The 19,016-nt window shown below is 34.3% G+C and overlaps 1 protein-coding gene across 3 annotated transcripts in view; it reads right to left on the bottom strand.

Annotated features, from left to right (window-relative positions):
* Positions 1-19,016, bottom strand: part of EXD2 (exonuclease 3'-5' domain containing 2) — a 71,639-nt gene that overhangs the window by 14,528 nt on the left and 38,095 nt on the right. For all 3 annotated transcript variants that reach the window (XM_031453929.2, XM_031453928.2, XM_010976596.3), the window contains exons 3-4: positions 6,808-7,064; positions 2,915-3,041 (exon numbers count right to left, since the gene is read on the bottom strand). In XM_031453929.2, the coding sequence (XP_031309789.1) occupies positions 2,915-3,041; positions 6,808-7,064 (384 nt within the window). The remainder of the gene's footprint in view (positions 1-2,914; positions 3,042-6,807; positions 7,065-19,016) is intronic.

Genomic DNA, 19,016 nt, shown 5'->3' with positions numbered 1-19,016 from the left:
GTATGGGAAAGTCTGTATATTGAATGATGAGACTAACAGCACCTTCTCTCCCACTCAGCTACCAGAATACAGGCTGTGAGACTTACAACTCTTGGGCAGAGGACAAGAAGATTCATCTCTGGAGAAACTGAGTAGTATGACAAAAAAGATTTATACAGTGACTGACATTTGACTGTAATCTATAGTTACTAATAATAAAATCCACCAGTCAAAAAAATCTGGCCATATGTGCTTTGCTCTCATTCCATTTTTTAAGTGTTTAATTTAAATACTATTTTTTGCATTTTATAAAATCTCATTAAGCATTATGTTTATAATTGAACTACAACAATAAAAAATATTTTAAATAAAGAATGAGTAAGAATCTTTGGAAATTCTGAATTCTCACAATAATATGGATCACAAATTTGGTTTCAAATTTGGGAGCAATTAACTTTTTCTTCCCCATGTTTTATTTTGAAACTTTTCAAACCTCCATAAAAGTTAAAAGAATGACAACTGACATTCACAATTATCAACATTTGCTTTATATCTTTATAATACATACACCACACAAATTTTTTTTGGTTCAACACATTTCAAAATTAAGTTGCAGCTATTATGATACTCTCAATAGTTTGGTTTGCATCTCCTAGGAATAAGGACACTTTTCTACAGGATCACACCACCATTATTACACCTAAGAACTTTAACACTGATAAAATCTAATAATACACAGATTTATTCTAATGTCTCCAATTGTCCTAAAGATGTCTGTTACAGATGTTGCAGGATTCAGGATTTTTAGTATATTTACAGAATTGTGCAACCATCACCACAATCAATTTAGAATATTTTCATCACTCCAGTAAGAAGCCTTATATCCTTTAGCAATCGTCCCCCATTACTCCCAGCTCTAGGCAATCATTATTTTCTGTCTCCATAGATCTGCCTGTTCTGAATATTTCATATAAATGGAATCATACAAAATGTGATATTATATAACTGGCTTATTTCACTTAGCATTAGTTTTCAAGACTCATCCATGTTGTAGCATGTATCCTTTTTATTGCTGAATAATATTCCATTGTATGGCTATACCATATTTTATTTACTCCTTCATTAGCTGATAGATTCAATCGGTGCTTTAATGTCTCCTTTGTAAATATAAATGGATAGCTAAGGATCTAAACATTTGAGAAAAATCTTAATGTGAAAGACAAAGACCAAATCAAACATTTAAAATTAGGATCTCAGAGGAAAAAGAGGCAATGTGGGAAGGAGAAAGAAACTTCAGAAATCTCCAATACTCTAAGATTACAGAAGATATTATATCCACTAAACAAAGATGCAAAGTTATTTTAAAAGTAAATATTCAGAGAAGACCAAGGAGCTCTTGTAACTTAATATGATAGAAATAATTAAAATTTTGATTGAAATACTGAAAGACATACTTGAGGAAATTTCCCTGAAGGTAAAACAAAAAATATAGAGATGGAAAATCAAAGACAAAAAATTTTTTTAAGAAAATTAGAGGATCAAGTCAGGGGATCTAATATCCAAATAATCCGAGTTCTACAAACAAAAAGGAGGAAAATTTTCTAATAAATATTATGAGAATAATTCTCTGAACTGAAAGACATGAGCTGCCAGACTGAAAGGGTCCACTGAATCTAAGACTATAATGAAAAATGGCCCATACTAACAGACATCATCATGAATTTTAAAAGCTGAGAATAAAGAGAATATTTTCCAGAAAGAAAAATAAGTCACATGCTCAACGTCAACACTGGAAGCCTTCAAAGTTCTGAAGGAAAATGATTTCCACCCTAAAATGCTGTCCTCAGCCAAACTATCAGTTAATAGGGAAACCAATGTCTTGTCAGACATGCAGGGTGTCGTAAATTAACTCCCCATGCTCCCTTTCTCAGGAAGCTATTATAAATGTACTTCACCAAGAAAGAAGACATGCAATTTAAAAAACTGAGGATCTACTATAGAGGAGAGGGGAAGGGAGTTCCCAGGCTGATGGTAAACGCAAAATCCAAGATGAGAGAGTTGGGCAACAGGGCTGGAGTGCAAACAGTCCTGAAAGGAGCAGGAAGACCGAGGGCTCCAGGGGGCTGGCTCCAAGGGGAAATGAAATGCATAAGTTACCTGATTATGCCTGAACCAGAGAGAGGAGATCTCTATATAGGGCTGTCAAAGAGTCTGGGGTTGAAATAGTTAATAGGTATATAGAAAACTAAACAAATAAAAATGTAAATTTTTACTCCTGGGTAAACAAAAAGTTGTATAAGAAAAAAACTGCAGTTTACTATGTGGAACAGCTATAAATAATATCAATATAAGTAGATATTGATCTAATAAAAATGATGATTTACCTATATTGGGAGCACGCGGAAGGGAATTAAGTCTCTATCTGGGGATAGCGGAATTGCAGGAGTACTAAATCATGTCTTCCACAGTAAGGAGTCAAAAGACAATATGTAAAATAAGAAAAAGCAATATATGCATGTAATTTAAAAATACAATGATAATTACCAGAAAGAAATGAAATTAGTTGTCTCTGACAAGAAGGAAGAGCAATTAGGAATGGGGGGAGGAAGGCAGGGAACTACTTGCTGCTTCTTATAAGTCTTGTAACACTGGTTTTTTAAATTATGCACTTGTATTCATGATTTTCAAAAAGGTACATTTTCCGAAATGCCTGGCATACAGTAAATGCTCAAACAAAAATAGAATAGAGACTCTCACCCTTTTATTTAAGTGGCATCTGTGTTATTAAAGACCAGTTATTTGGGCATCATTAGACAATGAGTCTATTTTAAAGTATTTCCACCCAGTACTTATATTTGAGGATTAGAATTTTGAAAACCATTTTACTTCACAAGCAATAGCTCTTCCATTCTTCAGCTACTCTGATAAGTAGTACCTGGTCCTCAGTAAGATTCTCAGCATCCCAGTTGCTGCAACGAAGTAGAACAGACTTGTCAAGGGGAAAGTTCAAAACAGTCTCAGCGAGTGATTTCAGGCTAAGCCCATTAGAGAGCAAATTGTTTCTATGAGAAATAAATAAAATCATGTATCAAAAACAGGCAAAGGACAAGAACAGGCAAATCAAAAAAAAGTGTATAAGTGACCAATAAACAGATGATAAATACTCAATCTCACTACATAAAATAAAACTAAAAGTATATGTAATTTTTAATCCATCAGATTACAAAGATTTTTAAAAATACCTCTGTCTATTATTGGCGGAGCATGAAGAATCAGTCTACCCTAAAATTCACAAGCTGAACATTTTTACAATCTTTTGAAAAACAGTCTGACAACAAATAGCTATCAAAATTTTGAAGATGAAAATTCTCTGATTCAATAATTCCACTTCTAGGAATTCATCCTAAGACAAAAGCACATAAAACAATCTTCATTACAGCACAATTTATACTAGCAAAGAATTGGAAACAACCTAAAAACCCTCAATAGAGAACTGGTTAAATATCCATGCAATTAAATCCCATACAGCTATTATAAATAAGGATGTGGATGTATACTGATGTGAAAAGATGTCCATGACATATTAATTAAGTAAAAAGAGATTATGAAAGAAAATACATGTTATGAACCCTTTACATTAAAATATATATACTACATAATAAATGTGGGTATGTGATTCTAGATATGTGAAAGAGAGGAAGCACAAAGAGATAACTGGAAAGATATTAATCAAATGTTAGTGATGTTATCTCTGGGTGTGGGGTTTTGGGTGATCAGACATCTTTATCATTTTTATATTTGTATTGGCCAGTGTTTGTGCATTACTTTTCAAATTTGAAAATATGATAAGGCTATTTTCACTGAAGGGGTACAGGTACAATAAAACCAAATAGTCTTCTGTTCTTCAAACACTCTCTGATTAAAGTAGCTGCAGGGTGGTGGGAAAAAATTTAAATTAACCAAGGATTAGAAAGTCCAAACAAGAGCTAAATGTAAAATTAAGAACACATCAGTCTCCAAAAAATGGGGCTGACTTTCTGGTTCCCAAGTGAGAGACTAGAAGGTTTAGAGCAGGGAGCTTCGAGGTGGAGGCTCACATCAGTGTTAGAACATGCAGGATTCCCTCAGGTACTGTGGAAAATGAAATCATTACAATGATGAAGAAAAGGAAATCTTTTCTTATAAATACAAGCAGTAACTTGTTGCATTTCATCACCCTCAAAAGGCAACACTAACTAAAAAATTTAAAAAAAAAGTCAGACACACTTAGGTAAATAAAATACATAAGGTCATGTTTCAATGAATGGAAATTAAGAATTTGAGAGAGACAAACCACTTTCTTTTCATTTTTAAATCTTTTTATGTTTTCCTTCACATTAGTAATTATAAAAGGAACAAATGCCTATTATTAAAAATTCAAACAACAGAGAAGAGTAATGGGTAAAAAGTGAAAGCTTCTGCCCCCACTTCCACTCCTCAGGAATGACACTCATAAGTATGCTGTGGCCCCTCCAGACCTTTTCTACACACAAATAAACAGATGGTCAGATGGAGAAGCAGATACAGTTTTTTGGTATTTGTTTTGGGTTTTTTTCTACAAGTGGCTTTATCACTTAATGTATCAGAGACCTCCTTCCATGACAATAAGCACAAATGTACTTATTTCATTCGTTTTAACAAGTATGCAATTTATACGCATGGGTATTCCATAATTCTTGAAATCATTACCCTTATTGAAAGATAGCACTTAGCTTTTAGTTATTTAATTCCATTTAGGTCATTAGTCTTTTTTAAAATGTCATATTTGAGAAAGTTTCATATTTTTTGAGAATGAATTAAAAACAAGATGCCACCTTTGCCACTTAAAAGTTTCACTAGGAAAAATTCCAAAGTCATATACACCAATCTCAATAATAAATTATCTTCTGCTAACGTATAATAAAAAATATAAAGAGTATGAAGGAAAAAGACAGCGTTACCAAGAAAATGTGTACATCTCTCCAAAGTCAAATGAAAGTAACAACTACTTACAGCAAACATCAGGAGCAACCTTATAGCTACAAGTGCTAAGTACAATTCTTGTACTATAATGCCAAATTTCTTCCATTATAATGTCAAAAAATTCAAATTTTACTACTAAAGTATTCACTAATAAAATAAGAATGTTTAGAATGCATGCACATATACATATGACTGAAGTTATACTGTATTCCAGAAATTGACACAACATTGTAAACTGACTACACTTCAATAAAAAAAGAATGGAAAAAAAATTTCTAATAGGAATGTTTAAAATTTTAATAAAATTTCATTAAAAGTTAAAAAGCTTGATAAATACTTCATTCTTATTTCTAGAGAAGTTCATGGTAATACTCAACTTTGGCCAAATTTTAATTTTGACATTTGGCTATTCTGCACTTAACCAGATAATTAAATGCACTTCTAATTTCTATATACTCATAGGACTGTAACTGGATAGAAAGAAATCTGGAAGAAGGACAAACCAATCAGATGACGATGGTGCTGAAGGTGGCAGTGACGATGATGATTGACAGTAATGGTTGAAATTTACACAGCACTCTGTATATGTCAAACACCATGTCTAAGTTCTTTACATTTAATCCTCACACCAATCCTATGCGGGGGGAACATTATTATTTCTACTTTACAGAGAGGGAACTGAGGAACAGTGAGGCTCAGTAACTTGCCAAAGATCGCACAGCTGGTCAGAGGAAGCACAGGACTCCCACCCCACAGTCAGCTCCAGAGTCAATTCTTAGCCACTACACACAAGGCCTCTAACAGCCATGTTAGAGTAATAGCACTACCTCTGGGCAGGCAATGCCAAAAAGAGGAGGGCCTGATGAAAGATGGCTTTTTGTTATATTCCAAATAATTTCACAGAGTTGAAAAAAATTTTTACAGTAAATATTTTGATGTATTACTTTAAAAAATTGATATTTTATTTATAAATTTTATTTACATAAGGCAAACTACTAAGCCAAAATAAAACTTCATTTTATATTAAAAAATCATAAGCATAGATTTTAATCAGGCCTTCTCTTAATGTACCAAATCCTCCAGACTTTCAATATCAGTGTCATGGTAGGGAGAAACTGTTTCAGTCCACATTATTAAAATGAGAACCTGCACATACACATAGGAAGGTGACTGCAATTCCCTAAAAAAAAAAAAGGTCGAATTTCCATAAGAATAGAATTCCAAAGAAAAGGAAAATCTCTTCCTCCCCAGAAAAAAGTTAAGTCTACCATCATTTTTGGCCTGAAGCAGGGTTTGCAAACTCAAATGCTTATCAGGATGAGTTGAGGTTACAATGGGAGAGGTGGTGACTGGCAAACTGAACAGAGCATGCCATCTAAAGAAGATAGTGCTACCAGCCAACAGCTGTCATCTAGAACCACTAACCTAGTGTAGTCAGATCACACAATTTTCAAAAGAAGCCAGAGATACAGATTTTTACATTAAATCTTCTGGACTTGAAATAAAATTTCCCCAAAATATCATATGGGGAAAAGAACAAAAACAAAAACAAAATATCTGCAACTCTAATTTGCCCAGGGGGCCCATGAGTTTACAACCTGTATCTTACAGAGACACCTCATTAATGCTTCATCTAAAAAGACCAATTCTAGGTAACTAAAGTTTTCCCAGAAGTTGCAATATTTCTTTACAAATTCAGCACATATCTCAGAACTTCCATGCATCTAAAGAATTTTAGATGCTTCATTATTGATTCTCATAATCTACAAATCTTGCTAAATATTTGCCCCGCAGCTACAGGAATCCCAGCATTCATACAAATCATACCTCTGCCTCATGGCTAAGTATCGGAGGTCCAGGCATCCCTTAACCACGAGGCCATAATCCTGCAAAAGCTTGCTGGCATCTTCCGAACATCCTACTCCAACTTTTAAAACAGTGCCATCTGCCAAAATGTCCAATAACGTTTTTGGTACTGTTTTTCCTCCACAGATCAGCTTGGGCAAGCGAACCAAGACACAGAAACCACTTGGAGAGGCCATTTGAAGGAGTGACAGAGGACTGGCCTTGCCTTCCAAATTCACCTGCAACAGAGGAAAACAGAGCCACAGTTCACACCTCAGCACAGCGCCAAGTACAACATGAAACTGTGGCAAGAAAATCTAAAGAGGTACATTCTTGACTTCCGGAAGGGAACAGCTGGCCAGAGTTTGGCTAAAACCTAAGGATGAGTTAATGCTAACAAATGGGACGGACTCTGTCAAGCCGCAGCCTAAACAGAGGTTACTTACTGCGGGCCCAAAGACGAGCCTGAAATACGAGCAGTCCATAAATAGTGACCAGCTGACCCGGAGGAGCGCTGGGACACACATTGGCAGAGTCACAGGAAACACACTGGTTTAAACAGCTAAGGGAATAAAAAGCTAAGGAGCAAGAGTGCCAATTGATAACACTCTCTTTCCATTATCCATCAACACGCAGGCTAGTAACCTGACATTGCCTCAAGATCCGATTTCTGAAAAGAGGTAGGAAATACAGTACTATTAATAAGTGGTACCTGCCAATATAATAAAGCCTGGTAGCTCAAAGTGCTTTCTCAGCATTTTATGGTCACAAATGTTGTTCTTAAAGAAATGCATATTAAGCATAAGCTAAGGATCCTCATATTTTAAGAGATAAAAGTAACTTTATATATGAACTGATCTAGTTTCAATCTTTTTGAGATAATAAGTTGGAGAAAATGCTGAAAGTTAAGGAAGTTATTCCCAGAAAAATTTACATACAAAATTCACATTAATTAAAGGTTCTCTAAAGCTATCCACAGAACCCAGGTTAAGCATGCAATAAATTCCAATCCTTCCCATTTTTTCAGGAGAGGAAATTTAAGGTCTACAGGAGAAGCTGTTTGCCTAAACATGGAGATAATGGCAAAGTCAGAACTAGAACCTAAATTTCTCAATCTGTAGAACAGAGAAGAAACAGTCAAATCAAAATCACAAAGAATGCTATTAAAAGCAAAATTCACGAGGGACTTCACCCTCGACTTCTACTTCAGTGCTAAGTAAAACCATGGCTTAACACACAAAAGCTTCAGGATTTCCCTTGTCAGGCACTATCAACGGGGGCCATTTCCATATCCTCAAATGAAAACATGCCAGTTTGACTTCCAATGTGTCTATTTCTTGGGGCTCTGCCAAGGTCAAAAAGACCTACAGGAAAGTTGTTCCTGTTCTATAACAATTTATCTGGACATGGCCAAATCACCTTTTTAAAATTATTATTATTAAAGCTTAAGTCTCTCCCTTTGTAATACGAGGTGTCTTCATGAAAAAGCTGTCAATCTCTACTTCTAATATTTAGAACTCCTAATTTGACATGATACTGCTAAATCTTAAGGTCAAATCTTCGTACTTCTTTTCAGTCAAATTCCATTGTCTAAGATACACTAAAAAAATAACTACATAGATTAGTTGTCTCTTTAATACTGTTTCTGGATTTGCTTAAGATTCACTGTATTATAATTAAGGTCTTCCTATCAGAAATCCAAATGTTTATGATTCTAATAGGTATCTAATTTACACTGAATGTATAATTGGAAGAATAATGCTTCCAGCAGAATAGTTTGGCTTAAAAAATAAGATATCTAGTCTTTGTTTCTCATATTTCCCCCCTTGCTGTCATCTTTTTGCCTTGACAGCACTTACCACCCATGGGAAAAATGAAACCCTTGGCTTACCAATGTTATATTTATTAGGGAAAAAAAAGACATTTAAATTTCATTAGCATTATGTAATCCAGTAGTCACTTTTTTTTGGTTAGTCAACTCATAAAAAATGTTTGGAATTACACAATACATATGCACATGTATTTATAAATCATATAAATGTAGTACTACACTAATGTATTACAGACATTAAATATACACAAACATTTTAAATGAATTATTCCATCAATAATTATAGACAAAATTTCTAACACTTTTTTCTATATTTCAGTGATTCAGTTAGAAAGGATTGGTTTAGAGATCCTCCTTCTGAGGGCCAGTGGATAATCCATTTTAGTTTCAGGAGTCTATTAAGTACAGAGCAGATAAACTTTCTGGAAAAGTCCATGATTCTTTAAATGACCCCGTGATGGCAGCAGGGAGTAAAGAATAATCTGGGACTGTCTTCTGGGCTGGAACAACGTTCAGTAGCAAGCACCCCTAGTCTGTGGATTATGCATCAATTCAATTTAGACTATGGCTTTGAGACAGGAATTTGTTTGTCCTGTTCAAGCAACAGAATAAAGGCCCAATGAGGCAGGAATATATGTAATAAGAGGAGGATGGGAAGAAAATAGGAGACAGAATCAGAGATGTTGAGAGAGGCGAGAGCATGTGAATCCTTAAGAACACATAACTAAGACATTTTGGTTTTATACGAAGCAATGGAAGAGTTTTAAGCAGGGGTCCGACATGATCAGATTTGCATTTTTAAAAGATCACTTTGGTTACCATATGGAGAAGGGACTGTACATGTACAAGAGTCCAAGTAAGGAAGCCGGTCAGGAGGCTATTGCAAAGGTCTACGTGAGAGACACTTGAGGCCTGGACTAGGAAGGAAGTAGAGGAGATGTAGAGAAGTAGATGGCTGCAAAATCTATTTTGTAATATTTCCTAAATGGATGGGAAGGGTTAATAGTAAGGAAAAAGAAGGAGACTTGAGGCAAGCCTGAAGCCTGGGCCAGCAGAAGGATGCTCCTGGGAAAATGATCTTCACTTCATTCAATCTTTATTATACCAATTATCTGCACCTGTTAAGCACGGTGGTCTGAAGCCAGAGACTCCAGAAAAAATCAGGCAGGAGACATGAACCAGAAAGATATCTAACATTTCCATCTCCTTCCTTCCCAGGAGAAAGGCAGTAATAGCTTCTGAAACACGGCAGAATCCTCATTTTATCCATAGTGATTTATCCATAGCTGCACATCATCATGGGTAACTATCTGGAAACCCATACCTCTACCTGGTGGCATGCTGTGTTACTTCCTGCTTTCTACAGCCACTTATTTGAATTTCCACATATTTTGCCATTAAAAAAATTTAACATACTGTAAATGCCTATTTCTGTCTGACTTTCAATCATACCACTTCTGTTAGACAACCCTTAGCGGGGAGCTCTCTGATTTTGATCTTAAAGGTGGAGAAGACTAGGGATAATATAAGTTTGAGGAGAAAAATTAAGAGTTCTGTTAGGAACATGTTAAGTTTAAGATGACTATTAGATATTCAAGGGAGATGTCAAGTAGACAGATGGATATAAAAGGCTGTAGTTCTAATTTTGAGAGTCATCAGCCCATCAGTGATATTTAAAGCTATAAAATTAGATGAGATCACTTAGGAAAAGAATAAGATTAGAGGACATAAATTAGTGGTCCATGGACCCACCTGCTGATCCATGGACATGTTTAATTTTTTTTTTTTTTTTGGGTTTCCATATTTTTAAAAGCTTGTGTTAGATTTTTTAAATTAGTGGAGTTCACATTTTTAAAAATCTGTATGTCAAGTTACTTTTTAAAGAACTGGACAATATGGCAACACTTGGCTTGAACTGTGTAGCAGCTTCCTCATTTATAAAAGGCACGAAGTCTCTAATTCACCATAATGTCTTCTCAACACTGAAGCCAACTGTCATTTTCCATTTATCAGTGTATTTGCACACCACTGTTTTTCTAATACAAAGAAATATTTCTCAGGATCCGTGTTTCTATCAAAACCAGAAAAATGGAAGCTAGACCACAGAGGCCTTATGCTTAAGAAAAAAAGGGAGAAAGCATATTTCTTTATGAAATTGAATAATATTCCTATTCATTCAAAAGTGCGAACAATCACTCTAGTTCATTCATTTACATTTCCTGTCTGGACCCTGCTGGCATCTGAGTTGGCAATTCCTGGGGGAGATACAGAAGAGACTAAACTGGAGCCATCTCAACATTTAGATGTCAGGTAGAAGGGGGATCACAAAAGGAAAAAGAGGAAAGAACTGTAAGATAGGAGACAGGAGACTGTGACGGCATGAAAATGAAGAGAATGCTTCATGCAGGAATTATGCAGATACTTTTCAGAGCCAAAATAATATGAGTCTGAATAAGTGTCCACTGGATTAGAAAACAAGAAAGTCATCAATTTGATCAGTTTTAGTGAAGTAGTATGGTAGGATGTTAGATTAAAGTCAGTTGAAGAATAAATTGAGAACAGCAAATATACCCAAACAAGTAGAAGAAATAAAATAACAGAGAAAGAGCAGAAATCAATGTAATAGAACAAAAACATACAAGAAAGATCAACAAAGCCAGAAGCTGGTTCTTTGAAAAAGATTAATAACATTGATAAACCCATGGAAGGAGTAATGAGGGGAAAAAGAGAGAAGCACAAAGAAGCAATGTCAAAAATGAGAAAGGAGCCATCCCAACATATATCATCAGACAGGAAATAAATTGTCAGAGGATATTATAAATAAGTATATGCCTGTAACTTAAAAATTTCAAAGAAGACAGATTTAGACGAAAAATATAATTTACCAAAACAGACAAGAAGAAATAGAAAAATATCAATATCCCCAAACTATTAAAGAAATTGTATTCATAATTCAAAAACTTCCCTTAAAAAAAATTTCATACAGCTTCACCAGCAGATTTTCATCAAACATTTAAAGAAAAAAGAATGATGATCTTACACAAACTCTTCCAGAGAACACAAAAATAAGGAACAGCCCTAACTCATCGTGGAGGCCAGCATTACTTTTTTTTTTCTAATCAAAATCTGACAAGATCATTTCTAGAAAGGAAAATTATAAGCCAGTATCACTCACAGACTAGATTATTTTGTAAAATCCTCTAAAAACACTAGCAAAAGGAATTCAGCAATGTATAAGAATAAGATACCATGACCAAGTTGGATTTATTCCAGGAATTCAAAAAATGTATTTCACCACAAAAAAACAGAGTAAAGGAGAAAAACTACATACTCATCTCAAGAAATGCAGAAAAAGTATTTGATAAAATTCAACAACTATTCATGATTTTCAAAAAAAAACTCTTTAAAAAAATTGAAGGATAGTTGATTTACAATATTGTGTTAATTTCAGGTATACAGCTACAAGATATACATATTTTTTTCAAATTATTTTCCACTATAGGTTATTACAAGATATTGACTATAGTTCCTTGTGCTATACAGTAAATCCTTGTTGCTTACCTATTTTATGTATGGTAGTTTGTATCTGTTAATCCTTTACTCCTAATTTATCCCTCCTCTCTCCCTCTCCCCTCTGGTAACCAGAAGTTTGTTTTCTATGTCTGTGAGACTGTTTCTGTTTTATATATAGATTCATTTGTACTATTTTTTAGATTCCATATATAAATGATATCCTATAGTATTTCTTTCTCTGTCTCACTTACTTCACTTAATATAATAATCTCTAGGTCCATCAATATTGCTGCAAATGACCATATTTCATTCTTAAAAAAATATCTTAACAAACCAAGAACAGAATTGAACAATTTAATCTGCAAAGGGGTCTACAAACAAACCTACTGCAGATGTCATCCTCCATATGAAAATGTTGAATGTGGGAAAATTTTTGCAAATGAAACCAACAAAGGCTTGATCTCCAGAATATACAAGCAGCTCATATGACTTAATAAGAAAAAACCAAACAACCCAATCCAAAAATGGGCAAAAGACCTAAACAAGCAATTCTCCAAGGAAGAAATACAAATGATCAATAGGCACATGAAAAAATGCTCAATATCACTAATTATCAGAGAAATGCAAATCAAAACTACAATTAGGTATCACCTCACACCAGTCAGAATGGCCATCATTCAAAAGTCCACAAATGACAAATGCTGGAGAGGCTGTGGAGAAAAGGGAACCCTCCTACACTGCTGGTAGGAATGCAGTTTGGTGCAGCCACTGTGGAAAATGGCATGGAGATTCCTCAAAAGACTAGGAATAGACTTACCATATGACCCAGGAATCCCGCTCCTGGGCATATATCCAGAAGGAACCCTACTTCAGGATGACACCTGCACCCCAATGTTCATAGCAGCACTATTTACAATAGCCAAGACATGGAAACAGCCTAAATGTCCATCAACAGATGACTAGATAAAGAAGATGTGGTATATTTATACCATGGAATACTATTCAGTCATAAAAACCGACAACATAACACCATTTGCAGCAACATGGATGTTCCTGGAGAATTTTATTCTAAGCGAAGTAAGCCAGAAAAGAGAAAGAAAAATACCATAGGAGATCACTCGTAGTGGAATCTAAAAACACAAAACAAAACAAAACATAAATACAAAACAAAAACAGACTCATAGACATAGAATACAAACTTGTGGTTGCCAAGGGGGTGGGGGTGGGAAGGGACAGACTGGGATTTCAAAATGTACAATAGATAAACAAGAGTATACTGTATAGCACAGGGAAATATATACAAGATCTTATGGTAGTTCACAGTGAAAAAAATTGTGACAATGAATATGTGTATGTTCATGTATAACTGAAAAATTGCGCTCCACACTGGAATTTGACACAACATTGCAAAATGACTATAACTCAATAAAAAAATGTAAAAAAAATAATAATACGAAAATGTAGAAAGCTGTCGTCAAGGATGCCTACTATCACCACTTCTACTGAGCACTATACTGTGACCCTGGCCAGTACAATGAGGCAAGAAAAGAAACACAATGTATAAGGACCAGAAAGAAATAAAATAATAAATTCACTGACATAATAGTTTACACAGAAATTCAAAAGGAATTAGCAGTAATTCTACAAGTAATTAGAATTAATAAGTGAGTTTATTATGTTCTTTAATACAAGAGAAATATATCTTTAAACTGCATTTCTATATGCCAGAAACACAAATTTTTAAAGGTTTCATTTATAATACAATTTTTTAAATTACATAAAACTATAAATACATATAAAGAGAAATTAAAGATCTAATTAAATATTCTTAGAAAACTCAGTATTAAAAAGAAGTCAATTCCCCACCAATTGATCCATTGATTCAATGCAATCTCAATCACACTATCAAGAATTTTTTTTTGTAGAACCCAAAAAACTGATCCAAAATGTATAAGGAAATGCAAAGGACCAAGACTATCCAAGACATTCTGGGAAAAGAACAAGATAGAAAGCCTTGGTGTTGCAGGTATCAAAAGTTATTATAAAGCAACTGTAACTAAGACAGTTTGTGATCACTGGTGGAAGAACAGAAAAATAGATTATTAGAGAGTCTAGATTTACTTATATATAGATATTTGTTTTATAGTAAATTGGCATTGCAGAACAGTGAGGAGAGGTTTATCTTTTCAATCAATGGTGCTAGGACAGTTGGATATGCATATGGGGGGAAATAAAACTCATTTCCATCTCACATCATACACACATACACACACAAACACACACACACACACAAAATCAATTCCAGGTGGATTGTAAATCTAAATATGCAAGGTTAAAGCCACAAAACTCCAAGAAAATAACACAGGAGAGTATCTTCATGACTAGGGGCAGGGTAAGACTTGTTAAACAGCACTATATAGATCTGATCATCAAGAGATAACATTAAAAGAATGTAAAGGCAATCCACAGAATGGGGGAAGACATTTACAATGCATTTAACTTACAAAGGGTTCATATCTAGAATATATAAAGAACTCCAATAAATCAGTAAAAAATAGACAACTCAATAGAAAAAGAGGTAGGAGACTTAAACAGGTACTCCATAAAACAAGATATCTAAATGATCAATTAAATACTAAAAGATGCTCAATCTCATTACTAATCAGGGACATGCAAATTAAAACTGCAATGAAATATTATTATACATCCATTAGAATGGCTAAAATTTTAAAATCTGACAGTACCAAACGCTGACGGGGTTATAAGACAAAGGCAATTTTCATAGTCTTGGTGAGAGATTAAATTAGTAGAACCACTTCTGAAAACAGCTGAAACAATGGGTACATTCATATACTACTGATGAGAGAATAAACTAGTTAAAACCACCTTGGAAAACAATTTGGCATATCTATAAAAGTTAAAGATATAGATACAAATTCTATGATCCAGGACGCCAATCACAGATACATATACCTAATAATAATAAATGCATTTGTTCATTGCAGCATTCTTTGTAAGAGTCCCAACCTGTAAACAACCCAAATGTCCAACAATATTAAAATGGATGAATAAATCTTGATGTATTTACACAACAGGCTACTACATGGCAGTGAATCACAGTCACAACATGGGTAAATCTCACAAACATAATACTGAACAAAAGAAGCCAGACACAAAATACATACTCGATAGCTTCATTTACATTAAATTTTAAAAAACAGACAAAAGTCAATTACAGTGCCTAGAGATGCATGCTTGAGTAGCAAAAGTATAAAGAAAAACAAGAAAGTAAATACCATAAAATCAAGATAATGGTAACTCTTAGAGGGGAGGAAGGAGACAATGATTACTAGGGGTCACAAGGAGAGCTTCTGGGGTTCTAGCAAATTCTGTTTCTTGACCTAGTTCCTAGTTAAATAGATATTTTCTTTAGGAAATCATTTAGCTGTTTATTTTCATTTCAGGCACTTTTCCTCATGTGTTTTATTTCACAAGAAAGATAAAAAAAAAAAAAAAGACTCAAGGGGCAAGTTAAATAGCAGATTAGACAGAACTAAAGAGAAAAAGGGAAGTATAAAAGAGACCTGAAGAAATTGTGCAGAATGAATCCAGGGAGACAAAGATGTTAGGCATTAAAGAGAGTACAAACCATGTAAGGGAGCATAAAAAGTTCAGAGCACAGCTGATCAAGTTCCAGCAAGAAAGAAGGAGGTGAAAAAGGTGGAGGAAGAGGAAGGGGAGGAGGAGAAGGAGGAGGAGAAACAGGGTAAAGGCAATCTTTGAAGAGAATTAAAAATTGATTTAAGATATCTATCCTTACATCCAGGTATCTCTCTGAATCCCAAGCAGGAATACAGAGAGAAGACAACACCTAGTCTTATCATAGTGAAACTTCAGAACCACCAACTCAAAGAGAAGATCTTAAAAGGAGCTACAAAAAATTAGATTACCTATAAAGAACCAACATTTAGACTGACAGTTATTTTCAATGCAACAATGGAAGCCAGAAGAAAATGGGATGCAATCTTGAAAATGATGATAAATTGCTAAACTGGAATTGTATCTCCAGTAAAAATATCTTCCAAGATCAAAGGCAAAATAAAGACACTTTCAAAACAAGAATAATTAAGTTTACTATCTATGAGTCCTCAAGAAATGAACTTTTAAAGTTCAAAAACAGACACATAGATCAATGGAATAGGATAGGACATCCGGAAATAAACCCACCCACTTATGGTCAATTAATCTATGACAGAGGAGGCAAAAATATACAATGGAAAAAAGACAGTCGCTTTAATAAGTGGTGCTGGGAAAACTGGACAGCTACCTGAAAACGAATGAAATAAGAACATTCTCTAACACTATATACAGAAATAAACTCAAAATGGATTAAAGATCTAAATATAAGACTGGATACTATAAAACTCGTAGAGGAAAACACAGACAGAATACTCTTTGACATAAATTGCAGCAATATGTTTTTTGAACCAGCTCCTAGAGTAATGGAAATAAAAGCATAAACAAATGGAATCTAATTAAATTTAAAAGCTTCTGCACAGCTAAGGATACCATCAACAAAACGAAAAGACAGCCTACAGAACAGGAGAAAATATTTGCAAATGATGCAACCAACAAGAGACTAAATTCCAAAATATACAAAAAGCTCATATAGCTTAATATAAAAAAAAACTACAAGCAACCCAATCAAAAATGGGCAGAAGACCTAAATAGACATCTCTCCAAAGAAGACATTCAGATGGCCAGCAGGCACATGAAAAGATGCTCAACATCGTTAATTATTAGAGAAGTGCAAATTAAAACTACAATGAGGTGTCACCTCACAACAGTCAGAATGGCTATCATTAAAAAGCCTACAAATAATAAATGCTGGAGATGGTGTGGAGAAAAAGGAACACTCTTAAACAATTGGTGGGAATGTAAACTGGTACAGTCACTATGGAGGATAGTATGGAGGTTCCTTAAAAAACTAAAAATTGACTTAAATGATCCAGCAATCCCACTCCTGGGCATATACCCAGAGAAAACTATAATTTGAAAAGATACATGCACCCCAATGTTCATAGCGGCAAAATTTACAATAGCCAAGACATGAAAACAATCTAAGTGTCGACTGACAGATGAATGGATAAAGAAAATGTGGTACATACATTCAATGGAATACTACTCAGCCATAAAAAGAATACAATAACATTTGCAGCAACATGGACCTGGAGATCGTCATTCTAAGCCAGATAAGAGAAAGAAAAATACCATATGATATTGCTTATATGTGGAATCCAAAAAAAAAAAAAAAAAAAGACACAAATGAACTTAATTTACAAAACAAAAACAGACTCACAGACACAGAGAACAAATTTATGGTTACCAGGGGGTACAGGGGATAAACTGGGAGTTTGAGATTTGCAGATACTAACTACTACATGTGAAATAGATGAACAACAACTTTATACTGTATAGCACAAGGAACTATATTCAATATCTTGTAGTAACCTATAACAAAAAAGAATATGAAAATGAATATATGTATGTATATGTATAACTTAAACATGCTGTACACCAGAAATTGATACAACATTGTAAACCGACTATACTTCAATAAAAAAGAATGCAAATTTAAAAAAATTTTTTAAATCTTCCAAGATCAAAAGCAAAATAAAGACACTTCCAAAACAATACTGATTAAGTTTAGTACTGAGTCCACAAGAAGAGAACTTCTCAAGGATCATCTTAAAGAGAATGATGCCAAGTAGGGAGGGATATAGCTCAGTGGTACAGTACGTGCTTATTAGCATGCACAATGTCCTGGGTTCAATCCCCAGTATCTCCACTAAACAAACAAACAAACAAACAAATAAACACAAGAAGCCTTTAAAAAAGAGAAGGAATGATGCCAGAAAGTTCTGAGATATAAGGAAAGGTAAGCAAAGAAAAAGGTAAACACTTGGGTAAATCTAAACAAATACTGACTATATAAAAGAAGAACAAAAACAGTAACTAAACAAGTACTTACACAAAAGTGAATGAAAGAGAAAGGGAAACAAATGGAAAAATGAAGAGAACAAGGATGGATGGAACAGTTTTTCTGTGGCAGCAATCAGAGAAATACAATCACACCTGAAGGGAGATGTGGCATCAGTGTAAGTTCAGAACACTCAAAAGCCAAAACAAAGTGAGTTTTGGATTATTTGCCACTTTAACTTTTCCGTGCCTCTGCTACAGTAATCAAATATATTATTAAATCAATTGCTGTCACTATTCACTTCAGACCACTCTGTTTTTGCTGTAGTTATACTTAGTTTAGTTGGAATAATCAAGGTATTTGGCAAATGTGAATTTTCATAATCTACCAAAGCTCACTGTTTACTGTGTTTTCTTCTACTGCTGTTGGTGTAAATATTTCTAGAATGATATAGAAACATGTTAATATATCGAAAATGATATAATTCATATACACAACAGATTAAAAATTCCCTATCCTTTCCTGATGGCCCAAGGTCACTGGTATAAACCACTACTCTTGCTGATACAAAGAAACACCCTCAGTAGCTATAGAAGGCCTTGTGTGACTACTAAACTTTTCCCACACTGTCACATGTTCTCTTCTTGGTCATCATTGTATTGGCATCTGATAATCCCTCCTACCAACCTGTGATCTGATTTTGTGGCAGCTATTCTGCTCAGGGCCTCTTTCCATGACACTACCTGGCTCTTGACTGAACTCCAGATACCCAGATGATATATATCAGAGAATCCTGGCAAGGTATTATTCTGTTTAATAAGAGATGATAACTATGATTTATTTATATTTTTGTAGTAACTTCTGTTT

Source organism: Camelus dromedarius, chromosome 5, assembly GCF_036321535.1.
Source record: "Camelus dromedarius isolate mCamDro1 chromosome 5, mCamDro1.pat, whole genome shotgun sequence".
Classification (NCBI taxonomy): domain Eukaryota; kingdom Metazoa; phylum Chordata; class Mammalia; order Artiodactyla; family Camelidae; genus Camelus; species Camelus dromedarius.
Note: the sequence above shows the minus strand (reverse complement) of the source record. Positions and strands in the feature narration are given on the sequence as shown.